Consider the following 25001-nt stretch of genomic DNA (forward strand, 5'->3'; position numbering starts at 1 on the left):
GTTCTCCGACGGTTGTCCTTCAGATGGCAAATTCATTGTGTCATTGTTCTTTTTTCCTCCACTTTATTTGTTTTTGTGGCCTTTTCTAACCCCTGCTGATGAATGAAATTCATGCCTTTCTATTCGTTGACGGTCATTCCGGTTGTTAGAAGAAAATCATTCCAAGCATTTACGAGTAAAAGCATGACAATGCAAAATTGGTAATTAGAGACACAGCAGGAGATAAATCAGCTGCGAGGCCACACCAACAAATGCCTCTCTGTAACTCTTTTAACAAAAATTGTTAAATAATAGAAACCAACTCCTCTCAGAAAATCCAGGCTTTACCTCTAGTTTCTTCTCTAGTTCTAGCAGCAAAAATCACCAAAGGCCAATCTCAGATTTTCGGAGACCCAAGAAGCCTCTTATCCTCACAAATTATATTGCACAAAGAGCAGAAATGAGAATTACATAACACCTCTATAATACAAAGATTTTAGACAATATATATCTCACCATCAATGTAAGGACCTCGTGCCCTCATAAACAGAATGAAAAGCAAAAATATAAAAATAAATATTAGGCCTAAAACAAGGAATGAGAAAAAAATATAAGAAAAACTAATGTGAAAATACCCAGCACTACCAACCCGTGAAAATAAACCTGGAAGACTTTCTACCTGTTTGTGGCTCAATTTACAATGGGCAAGTCATTCAGATCTGCAACCTTTAGCACAACAAAGTGAACCTAACCGCCGTGCCTGCAACCTGGTTCTCAAACTTGTGTAGCAACCATCTCAAGGCCTAGCAACTCTGCCTTAAAATCAAAAATCAGAAAGCCTAGAAATTTCTCAGGAACGGCGGTCGCAAGTGTGGGAATTCCTGGATGTGGCATCATGCTCTATACAGATGACAGAAACCCAGGGTGAATGCACAAGCTCGGAATGAGCATGTGTAAAAATCAGAAGCATCTATTATATCCAAGCAAGAGAGCCACGATCATTTGTTACTTGAGGACGGCCTCTAGTTGGTGTAGGAGGTCTGTTAGCATTCAACTCCTGTCATATAAGAAAAGCAATGGAAATCGGATTAAAGATCAGAAGTCAGCATAAACATGAAAATTTTGAAATGTAACAGCACCTGCATCCATGTATCTTCGATATGACGTTCGGGTGAAGCTTCTGGTGATGAAATTGCTGGTGGTAAAGGATGAATGTGTTGGGGACCCACCACAAGGTCTCTTCCCAAAACTAAGATTGCCCCTGCATTATTTGCAGTACCTGTAGAAATAGGCAGGAATAGAATCACTAAAACTTACTAATCATTACTCTCATGAAAATAAATAGCCAGTTAAGTTGATGAGAAAATACCACAATAATTGGTGGCTGAGAAAAGTGTAATTAAATGTCCTTGAGCAAAACGCTCGAAGCCATCCATCACACATTCATGGGCACGTACAATCAACTGAAGATCATTGTTATTGCAGAACTCCATAACACGATCAGGCTGCAAAGGACAAAAGAATATTTAATGACCATGTTAATGAACATCGCCATCATGGACATGACCACCATTGCTGAATCAAATAAACCAGCCAAATGACTACAAATCCTTGAATTGCAATTTTAAGAAGAATGAAATCCAAAAGCTCCTAATGCATCATATAGCACGAAAGGAATTTGAGAACATGGAATCAGTTCAAGCACAATCAAGTAGATAAAAATACGAACCTACTTCTGTGCTATCATTATTTTAGAAAAAGCTCTAGTACTTCAAAAAGACCATCAAGGAAAACAAGTTGCAAGGCAACAGACATATAAACCAAGGAAGCTACACTACTGTAACGAATTAAACACAAGCAATACAACTGAGCAATACAACTGATCTTACCCCAAATGTTACCAGCCCTGGACCCCTAGCATTTGGTCGCAATCCTTCCACGCTGTCATTTTCTGTTGGATCAGACCTATAGTAGAAGAGGAAAAAAATGCAATTAGACAAATAAGCAAATAGATAAGCAAATGAGAGCAATAGAGCAGAAGCACTGACCATAACAAATCCATAAGCACAATTGAACCTGCTTCCATGGTAATTGGACGTTGAAGATTCTCAATCTGTTCCACATGATTTATTGACCGACCAATACCACCATGCATACAAATGATTTTCTTCTCAATTAGTGCTGCCAAAGGAAGCCAATTGAACAATCGATTTATCCGATGCCAAACCCAAATTCCATCTCTCTCACCCTGTTCATCAAGCCATTTTTAGCTTGTAGCTAACAAGTTGTTAAGAAAGGATACAGATGTAAAATGTATATAATGCAATACCATTCGCTCAATGCACTCAATCCGGAATCCAAAAAGGGCATTGATATCTGCAGCTTCATGGTTCCCACGAATTAAATGTACATTGCTGGGATACTCAACCTACAACAGTCAAACATAATTGCAGAAAGCTCCCATCAAGATCCAAGGCAAAGTTTAAAGAGGAAATCAAAAGGAATATTTGTGGAGAAGAAACAAATATCTATCCACCCTCAGAGAGGAAGAGAAGCAGGCACGCCAATATACCTTCAGAGCAAGCAGAAGAGTTATGGTCTCCAAGCTGTGCTGGCCACGATCAACATAATCACCTAGGAACAGATAGTCGATATATCTGACAGTAATAGAATAAAATCAGCCTCCTCAAAAACTTAAGAACAAAATGTGAATCTCTGCATGTGAATGTTCATGTGAATGTCTCCAAATACATTCACGCACAAAAAGTTTACTGATACATGATAACTGAGCACTTCCAACTCCCACCCCCATTCACTACACTAATCCAAACCTCAATTCCCTCTTCCTGCCACCGCATCTTGCAGCAAACAGCCAAAAAGATCACCACTTCATAGCCTTAGACTAGCTCAACCTACAAGTCCTTATGCCCTTTCTCCTATAATTTAAAAACAAATACTCAATTTTTTTATTCTTTGTAGAGGGAATAATCAAAAGATGACCTCTCAAGGTTGGCAAATGGAAAAGAAACAGCAACCTAAAAGTTCTTTGTAGAGGGAATAATCAAAAGATAACCTCTCAAGGTTGGCAAATGGAAAAGAAAAGTCCATAAGGCATTCGAGCTCATTACAATATAAATATAGGTAGCTGTGATCCAAAAATATTTTCAGCAGCCAATTTGAAATCCAAACCAAAATTGATCCTTGACATCAAGCATTTAAACGTTGAACAGGTTAACCCATTACTTCATACAAGGATTTAGAGATTGCAAAGCAATCCTTTCACGAGGGTTTGTGTATGGAGTTCATACATCATTTGGTGCATGCGAAATTTGTTGCTTGTCCTTTTCAGTTAGGCAGGTAATAGGCGAGGATTTTTCATTTTAACAGAGGATTGCTGACAAAAAATGGTTTCAGAAGTACATTTTGAACTATTTGGCATCATAAGTTAGGGATTAGATGCGAAAGGGATCTAAATAAAAAATTCAGTGGTTGATAGTATTCATGGAGTGAAATTGTGGGAGGCCAGCTTTCTGCAAAATTGATAGGTTTCTCTGCTGGATATAGAAAAAATAAATAAATCCATCATGATCAATATTTCCAGACTTTTATCTCATTATATAGATAAATAAGCTTTGGTGACATGAATTAGCATGCATAATGTAGAAGAACCTATAAATATTCACAAAAATGCTTACGCAATGTCACCAGCAGTTGAAGGTGAACCATATTCATCAAAAAGGCGCATCAGATCCCCAAATTGCCCATGCAAATCACCAAATATCTTGATAGGAGCCTTAAGCTGTAAAACACTTGATTCACTTGAAAATATCCTTTCAGCACTGTCACAAAGATCTGCTATTTCATTGCAATCTAAGAAAAACTGCCGGCGAACTGGAGGTTTCCAACCACGAGGCTTTAAGAGATGTGCCACAACCTGATAAAATATAAAAGGACCATGCTAAGCTACAAAACAGAGAATTTGGGCAAGAAAATTAAGTCTTGGCAAGTGATTCACCTAAATGCCAAAAATCTAACAAAACTTCACCTCTTGCAACTAAAGAATCCAAGAATAGGTGCAACCCATGGACATGGAAAGCACACATCTAAAAAAATTTCATCTCTTGCAACTAAAGAACCCAAGTAAAAGGGTTAAGTTGAAAAGAGGGGGATTAAACATCAAACAAGTCTAAGGAGCATTGATTTGATTCCAAGCCATTTCCTTGATCCAATAAAAGCCAAATGACTTTGATGGATACTAGAAATTATGCTGGAAATGACACTGCAAAACAGAAGTGTCATATACTTCGAAACAACAACCAAAAGCAAATGCTTGACCATAAGGTAGTTCAGAGGGGGGCAAAGAACACACAATATTCGAAGGGATTTAGGAGAATTAAGCAGCATAGTAGTGTTCTTTTATCCTGAATATAAGATGGACATATCCTAGACCTTGGTGCTCATGTTCTAACATGGCACAACTATCCCTCAATGACAAAATAAAAAACAGAAAAAAAAAAGATATCTGGTGAAAAGGCAGAAAAGAATATTTATATGGACCTTGACACTGTAGGTTTCACGTCTATTTAAAATTTATGCCAAATAGTATATCAGTAGACAGGAAGTAGTTTATAATGTAGAGTATTCAGCTACATAAGAGAATACGTTAGTATCCAGCAACACAGATATATTATTATACTCATCTCAATTTGGAACACGTCAATGAAGCCCAAGATTAGTTAAATTGAATCTTCACTTCAATCCACAATGCATATGCCTATCTCAGCTATCAATCCACATACGCATAATCAGACATGCATTAAAGACAACCTTGGCAGTATACACACTAAAATGCCAAAGCAAGAGCATTAACAATAGCAATATTTCCAGACTATTTCAGGTCAGCAGCACAGCAAGCCCACATAGTCTACATTGTATAAAAATGTCTCTACATGAAGCATTTTCATAATCACAATGTACATGTACTTCAAATTAAGCACTGAAATACCTTTTTTGGCACACTATTGATGGACATTTGTCGATCCAGTAGTTTCCTAGCTGCCGTTGCACTCTCAGGGGTCCCATAACTTACCCGCCTGCCTTCATTTTCAAACTGATCAATTGAAAGCTGTCTGACCATGCCACCTAAAGCCCCACCAGTCTCAGCAGCTACAACAACCTGAAAGGGCAGTAGTGAAACATCAGGTATAACATCTGGTGTAAATGTGCACATTTCATACCAAAATTGAATTGAGATCGTATTTAAAAAGTTCATAAATATTTTATCCTGACAGCTCTGTGATGTAACCGAACTCCAGCAGGAGTGATGTTGTTTGATCCAGCAGAATCAGGCTTAATCAAAGCAGATATTTGTTTCCCGCTAGGAGTAGCCTCTGCCCCACGATCTCTATCAGGTAGTTCAACTTCTCCATTAACTTGCCGTGCCTTGGCAGCAGCCAGAGTGGCACTGATAGCCCGCGCTTCTGCAGCTGCTGCTTCAACCAAATACTCAACACCTTTGTTTGTCCTCCTGCGCAACAACGCACATCCAGCAACTCTTTGAATGATGACTATTATCTACTTAAATGAAAGCAAAAGACCAAATGCAGTGGCTGACTTACCTTGGTCCAGAAAGCATGGCATTCTCTGTGCTTATATCAGTGTACATGTCACCATTTACTGGAGGAGCAACTGGATTGCCCAGCACAACAGAACCATCAGGTGCTGCTTCAGGCATGGTTTGCCTAGTTCTTTCATCCACAAATCCGTATCTTCCAAGTGCCCGACCTGCTGGTACATTGGATGCAGCGGCTGCAGCTGCAGCATGGGAAGCTGCACTTGTTGTTTCAGCAGCAGCCAGATCTTCAGCAACAAGTAGGTCATCAAGCAACACCCCTATGCATAAATGCGTGTATCAAAATACAGTACTTATAGTGTTAGGATAAGAGGAGCTCATTGGAAAATCTTCAAAAAACTGTCAGCAAGATTTGAGTTTTTATAATCTGCTTCCAAGGAATACATCTCTATATCATCAACAATCCTCTTAATTGATCATTTACATTCAGAAAGAAAGCAAAATGACACCAGACCAGACTCCATTGCAGCCTGTTAATGTGTGTTCATACGTGAACCATCAGGTTAAGGGTTCAAGTCTGGCGGTTGCAATATAGAAAGGAAATGAACTAGTTCAGGACAAGATAAACAAGGACTGAGTCAAGGACCATAATTTCTGCTCACATTCTAACAAGTTAAGGATTATTATAAACCATCACTCCATGAAGGCATCTTGACCTGCTCTATGATGTGCATGTTTAAGCTTATTGGTTTCTCCATTTAATGCACTGAAACGCACATTACTCCAATTAAAGCCATGTAGGATATATAAAAAATTCTGCTTGAGCTTTAACAATGTGTCCATATCTTGTCGAATATACTCCACAGAATTCCATTTCAAAACCAATTGTGAAACGTTGAGTCAAAAATCCTCTAACAGGTGTACATCAGTTATCTTTCCAAAACATCCAGATAATTTTTGCTCATCACAACAGAATTCAACTATACAGCTATTTTGTAGTGTTGGCTCATGATGGCCAAAAGGCCAAAAGAAAACTTCAAAACAAAATGCAGCAATTATAATATAATAGGATCATCACATACCGCCACGTAAGCCGCCATAAATAAAAATCAAGTCACCAACTGCAGCAGCTGCATGCCGGCAACGCCTTGTTAACTCAACTGCAGCATCTCCACCAGCAGCATCAGCACTGTACCTGCCAGTTCTTGGACTGGTGACCACAGATTTTGTATCACACCAAACTCCTGCTGCAGTATCCAACACTATACATGGGAAAGCATGAGGTTATTGTTGGAATTCTGGGCAGAACCATCTATGAAGACAATATACGAATTAAAACAGTAGTAAGTACAATCTCATTAGTGGCACTTAGATCACTGGAACTGGATTTTAAATTGTCCCCTACCCAACCACCAAATTTGAGTTAAATAAAACTGACAGCTCAAATTGATGACAATGAAAATAGGATAAACGCAATTAAATGCAACTTGCGATGCGAAAGGGTAAAAAAAAAACCATGAAACCTTGTGGAATCAAATATAAGTTATTTGGCACAAATATTTCATAATTTTCAATTTCAGCTGTAAAGAGTCCTGAATCCTTTAGGAATTTCGCACATAGCACTCAGCTCAATAGCATCTCTCTCATAGTTATATGTACACCATATAGCAGGTAAAATCAGGCAACCTCAACCACCTAGGCTGACTAGATGGCTATGTTTTTGCATGCCTTCTTATCCTAAAACCCATTATTAAGAAATGGGGCTGAAACCATCTGATAAAATACTAGAGGTAAGAGTCCTAAAGATTGCAAACTCAGGATTTACCAGCAACACTTGATGAATCTTCTACCATTCGACCACCACCAAGTGCCCCTCCAGATACATGGAGCCTTGCATTTACAAAGACCTAAATTACAAAATTGAAGAGTGATTAATCTTCAAGGACAGAAGAAGTCAATCAAGAAACAATATATTCAAGCAAAAGAACCTACTGCTGCATGTTGATATCTTGGAGATGGCGAGACGCCAGGAGCAATTGCCCATTCCCAACGGCCATCTCTGTGTTTAGCAAGTCCATAAGCACTTGCAAGTGGCTGAAAAGGTCAAGAGGCAAGGACACAAGCTACACATTAAAAGAGGTTAACAAAATCTCACATCACAAACAAAAAAAGTGTCGCCATTACCAGAAACAAAGTAATTTCCATATGTTCTTCCCAAAATGAAAATTTCCAAATGAAATGAAGATTTTGGAAGAAATGAAGAAGGCCATGATTTTAAAACCATGAACTCCTTCATTGAAAAATATCATTGTTCCTGTAACATTGTTATTACCTAAGTAAAAGGCATGCAGGGAACATAAAGTTACACAATTCAGTCCATTCCAGGAAAAGTTGACTCAGAAGATAAGAAAAATTCCAAGCAATTAAAGAACAAATTTGAGAAACCACATTAATCAAAAGTTTCAAAACTTCAGAAACAAAAACCACACTGAATTGACTACTGGCTATAAGAGAATGCATATGACAGCTTTCCAAATACCAAAGACTAAGAGAATGCATATGACAAGTTTCCAAATCCCAGCAACCCCGACTGCACAACGCACCTTATTATGGAGGGAAAGAACAGCGAAACAAAAAAAAGTTTCTCACTCTTCCCTTAAAATGCTTACAAAACCTAGAAACTTGTTCTCTGCAATTCATCTTGTTCTCTCTGATATGTAGCAATACTAATTTGTTTATTTAGATTAATAAAATATATATCCACTATTGACCACTAGTGTAAATGTACAAATTTCTTCCAAAAGCTAATACAGTTATTGTCATTATTTGTGCAGAGGATTTTGTTTCCATTTTTAATTTCATGAATTAGAAAGATTAGCAACACCATGCAACTTGTTTGCCAGCAAAGTTCTAACAATTTGCATTCTGAGGTTGCATGACAAAGGACAAAAATCGGAGAACATCTCTTGAAGCAATCAATATGTAATAAACAAAGGAGCCAATTAAGAACTAAAAAATATTGTGACATGTATCTATTACCATATCAAGTTTTCAGCTTACCACACTGTTTGCATCCCTCCCACCACAAAGCAGAAGCAGACCATCTGAACGAGCACTTGCAGTTGCATACCTAGCCAAGTATAAAGGACAAGTGAGCTAGGCCTTCAGATATGATGAATGAACTACAAAATAAAAGGGAACTGAAAAAAGCCAACTAAACAAAATAGAAGAAGCCATTAGTGATATCAATTGATATTTCAAACATGTAAAATATGAAGCTCCAATTTCTAAACTGCAATCCATGTTACTAGTACTTGCAAATATTGTCACTGGCACATGGATATTCATTTCTATCTTTTTCTACCATGCTCTGTCTCCATCTCTCCTTCAACCATATGTTATCTTTCATTTTCCAAGAGAAAAGATTCAAGCTCAAATTAACATACTGAAAAGGAAACTGACAGAAAAGAAATCGCATTTTTTAAATCATTGAGTCAATTTGCAAAGAATGCATGAAATGGATATTGTCCATTATGAAATGATAGTAGCTGAATGCAACATTTCATCAATAGTTACCAACAGTAGAAATGTTAGGAGTTACAATTAGATAAGCCAAAACATCCACACAAACATGAAGTTAACGCTCAAGTTTTTCCATATATATAACATGGAAAGATTCTACAAGAACATTGTCAATAGGTGCATGAAAGCCAGGATCTTTCAGAAAATGGATTCCTATTTGAAGAGTGCATAACCGCATGGATAAGCTCGCGCATATTAAGTAGTAACAGTGTGTCTAAATCATTTATTACGTTTGCATGAAAGAGAGAGAGTTTTACATGCATGGTGGTGGGCCTTCCCCTTCTGGTTCTAGTTTACGCCATTCATAAGGCTTGGCAGCTGTGTCCAGGGCCCATACATCAGACAAAGGCCTTTTTCCTGAAAAGCATAAACCAAAAAATTTTAAAAATACATTGAAGATCTCGATGTGTGCACATATTCATGCTTGCAGCGATAACCAACGTGCTAAGTTTAACTCCATGTACAAAACATGAGGTTTAAGATTTGACTGTGAAGCCACTTACCATCATTCCCTCCAATTGCCATGAGATACCTTTGCCCCACCAAAGCCATCACATGCCCATATCGTGGGCCTGGTCCTGGGCCTTGAACAACCACTCTACATGAAATTAACATTCATATAGATCAAAATCACATACTAAATACAAGAGAATGAGCAAGCATTTGTAAGGACTCCAACCTATGCCACCGCGGCCGCTGCTGTGTTAGGTCAAGGACATGAAGATCCTCAGCAGACAAACCAGCTGGACCAATTCCACCCTGTGTTGAATGAAAAAATTCAAGTTATAACTGAACAGTTAAAATATAACAAAGTAAAAAATAACCATGATCTGGTAAAGATATGAACTTCAAAGATAATTTGTCATATGTTCACCTGAATTACTACCATAGTTCCCACAGCAGTTGCCACATGGGCAGCCCTTGGTGTGGGAGGTTCTCCAAATGGAGTAATCCTGAAAAAATCACTCTGTAGTTAATGATCCCCGTAACAGATAGGAGGAAGAAAGCAGTGTTTTTTAGTAGAATGGTTCGTGAAATGAAGATTTCCACATGCTAGGCTTACCTAGTCCATTTATTTGTTAATACATCATAACAGTGAACATCAGCGGTGGCGCCTGCTAGTCCTGCGTTTATAACAAATCATGAAGGTAATGAAAGTTCATGACACATGATCACTATGAGACTCGGTAGAGAAAAGATCCATTATCATGTGTTCATTCATTTCTTCTGGATGCAATTTCAGATCAATGCCAAGAATGGTTATCAGACTGACACAAAGAATGAAATGGCAACCATATGCTACTCGGAATCAAGAAAATTAGTACTGATTATAGGGATACCATAAGAGTTAGGATATCAAAACCAATACAGCAGGAAAACTAAATATCCATTCAACTAGACTTGTGCATTTTCAGATCACAAACTATAGGAAATACTTGTTAATTACCGTGAGTTAGGCATCAACTTAAAAGCTTCACATGCCATTCAAGACAACGACAAGATGAGCATCTTGAGCACAACACAGACTAAGGAAATAATTACACAAGCCTGTTGAGTTCTAACAACAGTAGAACTCAAATGCCGCTGGTATAGCAAAACTAAAATAAACAGTAAAATCAGTTCCACTCATGATTTTGCAGCTTCAATTTCTCAGTGAAAGAACAGCCAGGCCACTGGGAAGGTCAGAAACATAAAGAAATTTGCTTACTATTACCAGAAAGAATATGGACCACATATCACCTAAAACAACTTCATAACCAATAGCAGAAAAAATTAGTTCAATCTCACCAAAATGGAAAACAAACCACGCAAAATACCACATCTAAATAGCACTGAATTAAAACAACCCTGGAGTTCACATAACCACCTAATCCTAATGCCAGTTCCTTCCCATTTAACCACAATTCAGTAAGCTATGGCCAAGTTCTTAATAAACCTAGTAATCAAACAAGCAAAAGATTATTAACTTAGCACGAAAAAATCAAACAACCAAAGAAATTAAAACCACCGATATAAAAAATAAAACCAAAAACATACTGATTCCAGCACTCCCAGCAGAAGAAGGAGTCCCAGTAGAGGCAGAATTTCCCCCAAGTGCCGTGGCACCACCAAACAAGATCAACCTTGGTCCAATATACCCAGGCGTCCCTTCTTCTCCGACAGCAGCCACATTAGTCAAGGTATGCCCACACCTAGGCCCAGGCCCATCCTCTTTCTTATCCATATTCGCATTCACCACCGAATAAGTGGGCGCATGTCTCGGCCCCGCCACCGGACTCTGCTGTTGTGCCTGCGCTACTTGCTGCGGGGCCGTTGTAGTGGTACTAGAACCCGTAACCGCCGCCGTTGACGTATCCTGAGATCCTGCCGGCTGCTGCGACTGCTCCCCTATCTGTTCCCCGTCCATTTCTGTTGGCGCCGAATTAGCGCTCTGCACCGCCGGATCGTGATCGGTCGCCGCCATCGACGCGTCCAAGTCCATTTCTCAATCTACCAAGCCCTAATTTCAAGATCGGAGCTAAAATTCAAACGAATTCAAATCTCTAATTAACATTCTTGAAAGATTCACTTCGATTGTATTTAGACTTTATCAATTCAAAACCCTAGCTCAAGATCGCTGATTTTCAGTTTTCAGTGAAAAATTTTAAAATAGAAAGGAGAGAGAGAGTTATTGAATTTTCTTTTCTTTTTCTTCGATTAGGTTTTCTCGCTTTTCTTTCTCTCTCTAACGTCGAGCCGGTCGAGAAAACAAAATGAACAGGAAGAAATTATAAAATAAAAATAAAAATAAAAACGGAACGGAAACAGTTTAGTCTTTCTCTCTCTAAAAACTGTATGTACGTGTGTTGGCATCTATCTTCGTTTCTCTCTCGGTCAGAAACAAATGCTTGTTGTCGCTTTGAGTAAATTGTTGATTTAGTCCCTATTTTCTGAAAACTATTATAAGTTAATCCTTTATTTTTAAAATCTATAATTTGTCTCTTGGTTTTAGTTCTCGTTTATTAATTATTAAAAAGTTGAAGAAATTACTTAATGCTTATTTGAATATGCAAGCGCGGCTGTTATTGCATTTTTGTTCTCGAACTAAAAATATTAATTTTAATATTTTTAATTTGAAAACATGAGTGAATGCAACTCTAGTTGCACTGTCTTTTTAAAAAATATTAATTATAAGTTGTTATAGTATCTTTTTATTTAATCCGTTAATAATTATTCATAATGAATTTTATATTTTACATGAATAGGAGTATAATCCACTTGAGTAATAATTTTTTTACTAAAAATATATTAATATATGTTTGATGATTTAATTGAAAGTGTATTTACATAGTGTTTTCCCTTAAAAAAGATAGTAAATCGATTCTTCTTTAGATTTTTCTAATAATTCTAATGTCTTTACATAAAAACAATCAAAAACATTTATTAAAAAATAGTACTTTTTAACAATAAAAAAAATTAAAATGTTTTTTCAATGTATTGCTTGACATATTGTAAAAGGTTTTTTATTATTATTTATCTTTTATTAGAAGAAAATGTCAAGAGGGCATACTTTAAATTTACAAGAAGAAAAAAAAGTAAAGAATGACAAACATTTTATGTCAGGACAGCGGTCAACATGAGTAAAGGGGTTGGATTATAGGTTTTCAAACATGAAGGACTAAATTGTATTGATTCCAAAAAACAAGGACTGAAGAATAGTTTACTCCTTTTATTTTAGTTTATTTAATGATTAGTTAATTTCTGTTTCGGGGTTTATTTTATCTGGAAAATGACAGGAGAGGTGATTGATTCTGGTGCCTGTTACCGTTATTAGCCTGTTAAGGTGTGTACGGAAAGGAGGAGGAGCGCCGTCAGGTGGGGGGTTGACAGCGGAGAAAGGGACGGAGTTACCGAAGTAGCAGGGAGAGGATTTAACTATTAACGGCAATAACCGGTTCCTATTTGCAAGGAGTTTTGCTTGAGTTGCCATCTAATTGTGGGAGTAACAAAAGAATCACACTCGAGAGTGAGAGCACGTGATCACGCGCACGTTAGATTATGCATGCCATTTGTACATCTTAGCTATGGAATGTTTAAGTTGCGACATGCATGTGCTGGTTTCTATAAGTGCGCTACTATCTAAATATGATAATTGTCACGGACAACTTCGAGATTCTATTGTTTTAAAACCCAAAACCTCGTACGTCAACATGAGATCAGTTAGTGCGAGGCATGAGCTTATTCAGGTAGGTTGAAGGGAAAAAAAAAAAAAAACTTAGTTAATCTGCTTAATAATTCATGTTGAACCGGTGATATAGTGAACCCAAACATTATCTTTGTAACTTTTTTTATTCTTTTTTAAAAACAATAATTCTCTAATTTTTTAAAAAATTCAGGTTGATCTAGGTTTTATCCTATTAACCTAGAGCTATAATTTTTTAAATAAAAAAATAATTTTTTAATAAATATTTGATATTATATATTATATAGACATATGTTATGTAAAAAAATTAATTTAAAATACATATATCGACACAAGTCAAGCAAAATTAATTTATGAATTTTTAAAATAAAAAAATTTATATTATAATTATTATCTTCAATATTTTATATTTTAAAACTGTTTTATAATGATTTTATTTTTAATCTCATTAAAAATATCATTTTTCATATATGTAATAAACTTTTATTTATTTATTTGTAAATCTTTCAAAGACTACGGAAGTTTTTGATAACAATTCTATGCCAACATATGATACATAGTATATAAAATCACAGCTTAAAAGAATTGTCATAAATTGATATTATTTTTATAGGCTTGTTATTTTGTACAAGTAAATTAAATATAAATATTAAATATTTTTTTATAATTTATTTATTATGTATCTAATTTTTTAAGCTGTCATATACTTCACTTTTAATTACTGATAAATTTATCATCATCATTTTTTATATGAAATTCATAATAAAATATTTATTAATTTATCAAAACTCATTTTAATTCATATTAATTAAGATATAATATTACTCATATGTATGTTAATTCAACAAACCAGTAAATTATTATAAAATTTAATATTTTAAATAACTAATTAATAATAAATAAAAAAAGCTAACAATTTGTAGCTCATAGAGAAAATTAATCATGTAAAGTTATTATATTAATATTTTAATATAAAAATATTTCAAAAAAAAGAGAAAATTGCCCCTCTCCTGCACTACGTGGCCCCACCACTAGTTGACTTTTCAAGTTGAATTTCAGAATCATAAAAAAAATCAATAAAAAATTAAATAACTAAGTTATTGCGTGTTGTTTTTATTAAAATAATTGTAATTTTAATTATTTTTTCTTGATGTTATTGAAGATGTCGAGTTTAAATTAAATTGAATCAAGTAGCCATATTATTAAAAAACTAGTTGGGTTAATAAAATTTCATCAAATTATTATTTTGTTTGGTTAATTAAAAATCTAATTAGAATCAAGTTTTTAATGGATGCTGCATAACTTCAGACAACTATAATACATAATATGTTGAAGTTTTTATGATATTTGTTAATTGTGGAGTTTTTTCTATTTGCAGAAGAATTGAGTAAAACAAACATTAGCTTAAAAAATCTACTTTAACTAGATTTCCAGTAGGTGATTACATGCCTATTAATTATTATTATTATTATTATTAAAAGAAATGAACTAAATTCTCACAAAACACTACTATGTAATGGGTTTTTTTTTCCTTAGGTTTTTTTGTTTTCTAGAGGCATGTTTTTTTTTTTAAAAAAAATACCCTCTAATATTTAGTTTATTAAAAATTAAATTTTATAATTTATTAAATTTAATTTTTATATAATTATTTCAGTCTTTAAACATATGTCGCAAATCTGGCATACTAACCCAATTAATTAATTTTTTTTAATTAATATTTTTTTAATTTTATCTATCGACATTGAGTTTATTGGGAATTAGACTTCATAATTTGTTTCAGTTTATTTTCTATAATATTATCTCAATCTTATGACATAGGTTATAGGTTTTGCACGCTATCCTGGTTAGACTCGGATTGTTTTTTTTCATATTGATTTTTTTTTTTAATTTTATCCTTCAACAATTGATTTATCATGAATCGTGTTTTATAATTTGTTTTGATTTTCTTTATATGATATTTTTTCAATCTCATGACCTGATTTGTGAGTTTAATATGTTAACTTGTGTTATTTTTTAATTTTTTATGAAGTTATCTTGGTCTCATGATTCGGGTTATGGGTTAACAAGTTAACTTAAGTTAACTCGAGTTATTTTTTTTGTGTTTTTTATTTATCTTTTTACTTCATCATTCAACATTTGATTGATTAAAAATTACATTTCATAATTGTTTTTAATTTACTTGATATGAGGTTATCTTGGTCTAATGATTAAGTCGCAAGTTTGACTAGTTTACTCAAGTTGACTTTGATTATTTGTCATGGTTTTTTTTTAATTAATTTTTTTCAAAATAAATCATTCAACATTAAATTAATTGAAAATTGAGTTTCATAATTTATTTTAATTTATTTTATATAAGGTTATTGTGGTCTCATGTCCTGAAACATGGATTTGGTAGATGCACTAACGTCAATCTAATACGTTGTCATCTTATTTTTTAAAAAATAATTATATTGAATTTTTATCAATCAAACTATATTTTTATCAATAATATAAGTTGTCTATAGACTCACCAAATAAATCAAACTATATTGAATTAATTTTGTATAATTTAATTTTTTTATTAAAAAAATATTAAAAATACCTAAATATTTTTTTATATTAAAATTTTTTTAACTCGCTACACAGTGCCCCCTAAGGATTTAGTGTATAATCTATATTTCGCAAGTAGGTTGTTAATAACGAAATCTACAAATTAATGTCTAGCAGCATACCAAATAGCATATAGGAATATATATCATTAATTATTTATATAAGGTGAGCTAAATGCATATGGTAATTATCACGCGAAACCACGCACAATCGTATGAGAATGAAATTCACAAATCATGTAAAACAAACATAGATAAATTGACTAAAACTTATAGTTAAAAGGTAGCAATAATTCACCTCAAACCAATAAATCATTGTGGTCGGAACCTACCGGTAACCAACTCGGAAAAGAGCCTTAGTTATAAGGTTATCAAATCTTCTCTTCTCATATTCCTCGTGTTTAAAATAATATTTTTTTATATTACTCTAAATAAATTTTAATTAAATTTATTCAAGTTAATCAAATTATTAAAAACTCATCAGGTTAATTAGATTTTACAAGATCAATATTAAAACTAATTTAACTTGAAATTTAATACGAGTAAAGCTCTAGATATTAAATTTTTTAAATAAACTCATTGAATTTAATAATTCTTTAATAAATAACAACAAAAATAATATATAAAAAAAGCAAAAATTCATATAAAAAATAAAATAGATAATAATAACAATTTGAGAGGGATGTTATCAATGAAAACGTATAGTAACAAAAGCTGAACTACATGTGCAAATTGTTGTAGAAATGAACGGTGCATTCCCACTTTGACCCTTCAAAAAAGGTATATTGACCTAGCAAACAAGGGGTAATTCAATCTTTTCACAGGAACACATTAATCATCGACAAATTGATTGGGAACAAACCTAACTTTTGACTTCTGTTATTAATAGTTAAATGACTTAATGAGCCCTGTATGCCAAAAAAAAATTAAAATGCATCTAAGGTATTTTTGATATTTTGATTGTTTAACACATTTAAATCACTCAGTAGAGATAAAAATAAAGTTTTTTTAGGGGGTTTTCACCTTTTTATCTTTGTTTTGTTTATTATAATAAAATTGACTTGGAAATAATTTGATTGGTCTTTTACATGTATAAAATATTAATAAAAATAGAAAGTGGTTGGTAAAAGTATGAGAATATCCTATCCATTTATACTTTATATCTAATATAGTTTTAAATTTTTAAATTTAATTTTTTTATTTAATTTCATTCATAATCATTAGGTTTAAGTTGACTTTTATACGAGATACGGTTCTCGACATTTTTTGTATCATTTTACTAGTTATTTTTTCTAATTTCATCTTTCATTATTTGATTTTAATTTTTTTCATTTTGTATTTAGCCCCCCTTTTTTAATGATGTTTATTTTGTTTTAGATCTTTTTTTTATTGTTATTTTTTAAGATTTTATCCCTCGATATTTCTTTTATCAAGACACGAGTTTCGAGAGTTAACACGGGTTTTTTAGGTCTTTTTGAAAAGAAATTTTTTTTCAATTTATCCTTTGGTATTTTATTTATGTGAAGTTGGTCTCCATGCTTTTTTTGTTTTGCTTTCCTTTTTATAAAATTATATAGATCATATGTCTATGGTCATGGGGTTAGTCGATTAACTCGGGCTGACTCATATTTTTCATTATTTTTTTTAATTTCATACCTTAACATTTTGATAATTTAGCTTCATTGTTTTTTTAGGTATGTCTTCTACATGGTTAGCCTTGACCTCATAACTATAATCATGATTTTTTATGGTTAACACTAATTAACTTTGGTCTATTTTTACATTTTTTTATTAAAAAATCAATTTTATCATTCAACATTTATTTTTTTAAGAGCTGGTATTTGTGCTTTTTCTTTTTTTCATTTTCTTTTTATAGAGTTATTTTGATGTTGTCTCCTTGATCACGAGGTTAGCAAGTCAATCCTAATTGACTCAATTTATTTTTTTCATTAGTTTTATTTTTAGAAACATTTTTTAAAGTTCCATGTCTCATTATTTTTTTATTGAGATTTTTTTTCTTTTTTGCTTGGTTTGCCTTCTGCTTGTTAAGTATTAGTCTTATGATCTCGGTTATGATTTTTGAAAATTAATACAGGTTGACTTTGGTTTTTTTAAGTATTTTTTAATTTTATTTTTTAACAATTAATTTTTCAGGAGTTGGTCTCCATGCTTCTTCTTTTTTCTCTTTTCATTCTTTGGAGTTAACAAGATTTGGCCCAAATATTTTTTTTATTTGCTTGATTATATAAAAATATATATTTCAAGTCATTAAAAAAAACTTGGTGCAAGACTTATGTTGTATAATATCTTAATAGTTTTTCAATTTTATTATTCAACATTTTTTTTTATAATCGATCTTTGTGTTTTTTGTTCTCATTTTTCTTTCTTTGAGGTTATTCCAATTATGTACCCATTATGGAGGGGTTGACGCGCCTATACAAGTTGACCCAATATTTTTTTCTTTTTAATTAATGTTATTTTTTATCTTCTTCATTCAACATTGAATCATAACTTCTTTTTACAAGAGTACACGATTGTTTCACTACATGAAAGTAATATTATAAGAAACATGGTTGTTAAACACAATTTAGTACATGATCTATGTTATGAGATCAAATATTTTAATCTCGTATATTTCTTGATCAAACATCGATTTAATTAATTAGATATGTTTGTAAACATTTTGATGTGTGATTGTGAAATTTTTTATGTAAAACAATACATCAAAAAACACATGCATATTCTTTATTTATTGAAAACCCCCTGTGATTGAGCGCAAATGCAAATCTAGGCCTTGTTCATGTGTCGGAAAGTAATTTCTTTTTTAAAAGTAATTTTTATAAAAAATGAATTTCTGAAAAATAAATTATTTTTTTATGTTTGGCAGTGTCATGGAAAACAAGTTAGAAAATATTTTTTAATATTTGACTGTGTCATGGAAAACGAGTTAAAAAAATATCTTATTAATATTTAATTTTTTTTCAAGTTTATTATAATAACAAAGATCAAATTTGTCAGATAAAAAAGTTGTAGGATAATAAAATTAAAGAAAAAAATTCAATTTCATAAATTATTTCCAATAAAAAGAACAATAATAAAAAAATAAAGACAAAATATAACATATAAAAAAGTTGAAACAGGATAAAATTGAAAAAAATTCAATTTTATAAGTTATTTTAAATAAAATAAATAGCGATAAAAAGAATAGAAATCAAATATGATAAATAACAAATTTTAATTAAGAAAAAGACTAAAAAAAAACAAGTAACAATAAAAAAAATAAGGATAAAAGTTGACATAAATATTAAATTAAATCAAATTATAATGGATAAAATTAAAAAAATAAAATTATAACAATAAAAAAATCAACGATCAAATTTTATATAATTAATAAATGAAAATATTTTATTTTTATTTTTATAACTTCTGGAAAAAATCTTCCACTCAAGATAAAAAATATTATTTTTAATATTTATATAATAAAATAATATAAAAAATAATATAAAAAATTATTTAAAAAAAATATAAAAATAAACAGAATCTAAACCCGCAGCAGACGGGAAGTACCACCCATTCCGCCTGTCAAATACGGACGGGGTGGGAGCTGGCTTTCGCTAAGATATTATAATAATAATCACGGTGGAATTTATAATATACGCATTAACACAGTTATGATTATTTTTGGCCGTACTGTCATGAATCTTTAGTAATTTACAACCACGTGTATTTTATTGTCCTTTGTTGGAGTCGGACTGATATAATGAGAGCATATTATTTTTTTAATTCCACATTGAAACCGATGGAAATATCCGTGGAGGGGGAAACTGGGTTGGGTATTTTAATTTGACCTATTCATGTTGACTGGGTCAAATTTTGTGCCTTCAAAACTTTAAAAAGTGTTAAATTTAATGTAAAATATTAACAGAATTATAAGTTAATTTCTCAGGTAATTCAAATTTAACGAGTAAATATTAACTTAATTTTAGGCTAGCAAATCGCCCCGTAACCATGGTTGGGAGGGAGAGAATAAAGATCGTGTGTGTTATATGATGCCTCGATGAGGTGGAACCTTTTAGACAAAACCACGTGGGCAAGTGATGTTCCAGATGAGACCATGAACAAATATTCTGTTGCTTCTTGTCCCTAAGGAGCAAACTATCATGTCACTCGTCATAGAGGAAGCTTTTCTACTGCCCTGCCCTCCTCCATATGATCGGATTAATTTTTTTAAAAATATAAGAAAGGGTTGAATTTTGTGCATTCAAAACTTTAAAAAGGGTTGAATTTAATGTAAAGTAAGATGGGTAGGTCTATAACAATATTGCACACTGTTTTCAATAAATTATTGGATTTTTTATGCTCTGAGAAGGGTAATAAATTAGAATAACAATATCAATTGAATCAATAACACTGGATGCATGCCCGCATTCCACTGTATAGTTCATGTTTATGCTAAATATATAAGATAATATAAACTTTAACCGTTAATAATATTAAACAAATTAACTCAAATTATAAATATCAATATAAATAAAAAATTTTAAGATATAAAAGAGATATTACACAATCATAATAACATATTACCAAGTTTAGTAAAATCCAAATGAATATCAAAACTTGCTTATTATAATTTTTACTAAGTTCACATAACATGGATTTGGTATGTTTACTGGATTTAAGATTTTAAATTCAAGTAATTTGAGCATGGTATGGTTTCCAAACTCATGTTACTTAAGTCCAGATAGTTTAAAACTCGTGGTTTTTGGGCTTGACATAGTTGTCAAATCCTAGTAGTTTAAGTCTTATGCCTAGAATTTGTATAATTTTCGTGAGTTGAATAAAAGTAATAATTTTGTTGAGGATCAAAATATTCATACAAATGTGTTGAATGCTTTTAAGATACCTAACTAATAATTTCTTGTGAACTTGTTAAGGAAAAAAATAGCCAATATCTCTATCAAATATTGCTAGATTTCAATAAACAAATACAGAATTTAAGATAAAATCTGTTATTTTGATACCAATTGTTAGATATATGTTCGCTCTCTTGCAACTTTAAAAAACTCTAATTAAAAATAAAGAAAAACTATTCTTGTAGGCTTCTCTTGTTGACAACATGAGAATATACTTATCGTACCTTATTAAAATATCTATTCAACATACTCAAAGTTTTCATATTCTGAATATTAATATGTTATTCAAACTTTTTGCTACTCATCTCTAATCCTCCTACCTGGATTTGGCATTATTGCTAGACTCATAATACTCAAGTTTAACATAGGTTATTGTGCCTAGCATAGTTGCAAGACTCAAGGGGCTTGAATCTATAATGTTTGTTAGATCTAGGAGTCCTAGATTTGGAATGATTATTAGAACTAAGTATCTTTTCTCTTATCCGATTCAAATTTTTTTAAAAAAATAAGAGAGAATAAGCAATGAATGAGAATAAAAGGAGAGCTAAAGAAATATTTTTTTGCTAGTAAAAAGATGAGAAATTAAAAATAAAATCACTATTTCAATTCATAGTAAAATATCTCTTGATCCATAATAATTTTTTCACACAATTTAATTTTAATTATAGTTTATTTACACATGGTGGTTTGTACAAATCTTTGAGAGTTTTAAGATTAAAATCATAACAATGATTTTTGTGTTTAGGAATTGAATAACTTGGATTTTTTTAAAAATAAAACAACCCCATACTAAATTTGAGGTTAGAAAATCACTACATCAACAATATAAGTTATATAATCGTAGTTGAGAAGGAGAGAAGTCTAGGTATATTTAAGATTTTGATAATAATTTTAATTTAAAGTGTTTTTTACTTGAAAATATATTTAAAAAATATTTTTTAAAAAATATATTTTTTATATTAGAATATTAAAATAATCTAAAAATATAAAAAAATATATTTATTAACAAAAATAAATAAATATAAAATTTAAAGTAACGCGTTGCCAGGCATAGTCTAAAGATTGTGTAACGTGGAAAAATGCACTATTTTGTGATGTTCCTTCTCTCCCTTTTTTCTAGCACAACATGCATTATACTTGAAGGGTTTTATTAATGATTTGTTTTGATTTAGATAAACAAAACCAGTGGATCCAGCAATTATGTTATTTCTAGAAGATGCATAATTATTATGAGAATTTAAAGATTAAAATTAAAATATTATTGAAGCTTTGGAGGTGTTATGAATCTGTCACATCCAAAAATGTGTTATGTGATATTTCTTACAATAATCTATTATAGTATAAAAACTCCTGGATATTAAATTATCAGTGTAAAAACAATTATTATTACAAAGTGGAACTTTATGCCATTAGCAATTTATTATTATTACTAGTTTGATTCATCCTGCTTTGCTAGGATAAAAAAAATTTTCCCAACAAAAAATAAGTGTTGGTGCTGTTAATTTCTTTTATTGCTAAAAAAGTTTTTAATGCAAACAAATTTTTTTGTAAATGTATTTAATATAATAAATCAAGAATTATTTATGTCAAAATTTATTGATTATACCCGTATATTAAGCTAGAAGCTGAGATAAACATGTTATTTATTGTAAAAAATAAAGCTTAATATTTGTTTTAGTTTGAAATTATGTCCTAAGAGTCTTAATTGATATGAATTAATAAAATAAAATTTTATTTTACTATATTAAACATTATTTTGCTATATTAAACATTAAATTAACACCAAAACTTATTATTTGTAGAGCTCTATATAAAACCAACCAAAACAAAATACTAAACATAACTCTAAATCAACTTAACATGAAAAGAATTAAGTTATGAATAAAAAAATCAAGCAAATAAAAAAATATTGTGGATAAATATTGCAATAATAATAAATTATTTATTTCATCTAATATTGTCTCACCCGTTAATAAATTTTAAATATCATTTTATGGTTTATCAGACATCTATAATTGCTAAATGAAAAGTAAAAATGAGGCTAATGAATAAAAATAATTGAGATTTGTTATATGAGAATAACAAAGACCCAATTAAAAAAAAGGAACTTGAATGGAAAAAAAGATTCAATAAACAAGGAAAAATTTGAATAAAAAAATAAAGTTGAGGTGGGGACATGTTTACCACTTTGAATGTTTTTTCTATAATAATTATCATTATTTTATTATTATACATCATATAAGAAAATTGCTTTATTTTATTTTATTAACTGGTTCTTATAATTTTCAAATATTTTATTTTGATATTATTATTTTTCAGTAGGGGAGAGAGGTGGGTTCCTGAATTCAAGTTTAGAGAAAGAAAATTGCTTTGCACACTAATAATTTATATTAAATAATTTTACATGATAATAAAAGTTAATATTAAATATTTTTTTACATTGAAAACATTAAAAACAAGATTTTAATTCTAGAAGATTTTTGTTTTTGTTTTTGAGTTGAATATGAACTTTGGGGTAGTCTTTTGCATTTTTTGAGATTATGAATTAATTAAATAAGGTTACTTAGGTGTTTTGAATAAAAGATAAATTAAAAATAGATTTTTGGATTTAAAACATAATTAAAAGCTTTGTTTTTCCGTTTATTGTTGAGACACAAAACGCGTCATTCTCTTCATTAACTTAAAAAAATAAATAAAAGCTGACGCGTGGAGGTTTGAACTCTATGGGCTAGGCCTACAATGCCTGATCCCATTATTTTTTAAAAAAATCTATTTCTCTGTCTCTCTGTTGCCATTTAATAACCAGATTGCAGTTTGTAGCCAAGAGTCCTTACAAGGAGTACACCGTAAGTACATCCGGCAATTAAATGACAGATTCAAACATGCTCGGTGTGGGCGGCAAAGAAGAATGATGAAGATTTATCATCCACTCTTGAGAGGACATTCGCATTTATAACATCTGTCTTCCTCCCATGGTAGAATGGGGTCTCTCTCTTTATGGCCCTTTCCCCCTCGCTAGCCGCCATACAAGCAAATCGACCATCAGCAATGGCTAGGTCTTGAATCCATCCAAGTTGTGGTAGTGGACGAAGTAGGGTAAAATCGTCATCTTGTATCGTCATTAATTAGGTCCTGTTCTGACCTTTCCGCCCAGGACAAAATCAGACGGGCGAGAAGAAAGAAGTCAAGATTCAGCATTGAAAGTTTGAACTTTAGTCCAATCCCATAAAAAGCACCATCACGGAGCGTCTCAGCAGAGAAGCTCGCTATGCTTGCTGCCTGGCTAGAGCTCAGTTGACGCCACCTAGCTCCTTGTATGGAGCAAAGGTTTCCTAAGCGAATCTTCTGCATCTTCCATATCGTCTTATAACAGCTCGTGATTGCTTGATGAATAATAAAAGAAAAAAAAACAAGGATTTGGTAAAAAGAATAACCAGTTGATAATCATCATAAGTTTATGATCTTGAGTCTTCCAACCAACCTCCTCCTCCTCTTTTTTTTTAATATCTTAAATCGGAAATTAAGTAAAAATCTGCAAAATCTTTGATGCGGTGCCGATCGACTTGAGGCATTGGTTCAATTCCTTAAACACAGAATGAATTGGACAAAGACGTGGGGCGGCACCACAAACCTTGAGAAAACTAATCAATGGCCAGCATATATATATATATATATATAAGAATTTATTTGAGGCTAGAGGGCAGCACTGTTTAGCAGAAACAAAGAGCAGAAAACAAAGGACGTGTAGTTATTGTATGGCAGTGGATGCTTGTTGCTGCAAGTTGATGATCTATCCTCCAGTTTATTTTTTTTTGGCTTATTACCAGAATAAAAAAATCATGATGCAAAAAAGATAAGAAAATAAGTTTTTTTTGGTACCTAGTTGACTTTTTTTTATAGAATAAATTTATTGTATTTTTATGGTTTAATTTTACTATTGCTTCTTCTTCTTCTTCTTTTTTGCGTAGTGCATCATAAATATGCTAATATAAATATCTAAGAGAGAGGGCTTCTATTTCTATGTTTAGCAGTACAATTTATTTATGATTAAAGAAACATATTGAGAAGGTTATGTTCATAATTTCAATAAAATATGGAGTGCAAATAACTCCCTAGCGATGTTGAATCTTTTACTTTATAATTTTCTAAGAATGATTGTTTCATGCTCACATTACAAAATATAC

At 31.7% G+C, this 25001-nt stretch overlaps 1 protein-coding gene across 1 annotated transcript; it reads right to left on the minus strand.

The window, feature by feature from the left end:
- Positions 1-388: 388 nt before the first annotated feature.
- Positions 389-11842, minus strand: LOC105139736 (serine/threonine-protein phosphatase BSL3-like). Its single transcript, XM_011046295.1, has 21 exons — positions 11171-11842; positions 10197-10257; positions 10008-10086; positions 9813-9892; positions 9637-9731; positions 9391-9490; positions 8612-8681; positions 7544-7645; positions 7377-7458; positions 6634-6813; positions 5598-5871; positions 5269-5506; positions 4985-5155; positions 3675-3913; positions 2552-2636; positions 2309-2407; positions 2028-2227; positions 1869-1944; positions 1349-1484; positions 1119-1258; positions 389-1036 (listed from the first exon to the last, which is right to left on the minus strand). Exons 1-21 carry the CDS (start codon positions 11613-11615, stop codon positions 953-955), a joined length of 3036 nt encoding a protein of 1011 aa, XP_011044597.1. The 5' UTR covers positions 11616-11842; the 3' UTR covers positions 389-952.
- Between the last annotated feature and the right edge of the window lie 13159 nt (positions 11843-25001).

This window comes from Populus euphratica, unplaced genomic scaffold (assembly GCF_000495115.2).
Source record: "Populus euphratica unplaced genomic scaffold, PopEup_1.0 scaffold122.1, whole genome shotgun sequence".
NCBI lineage: Eukaryota > Viridiplantae > Streptophyta > Magnoliopsida > Malpighiales > Salicaceae > Populus > Populus euphratica.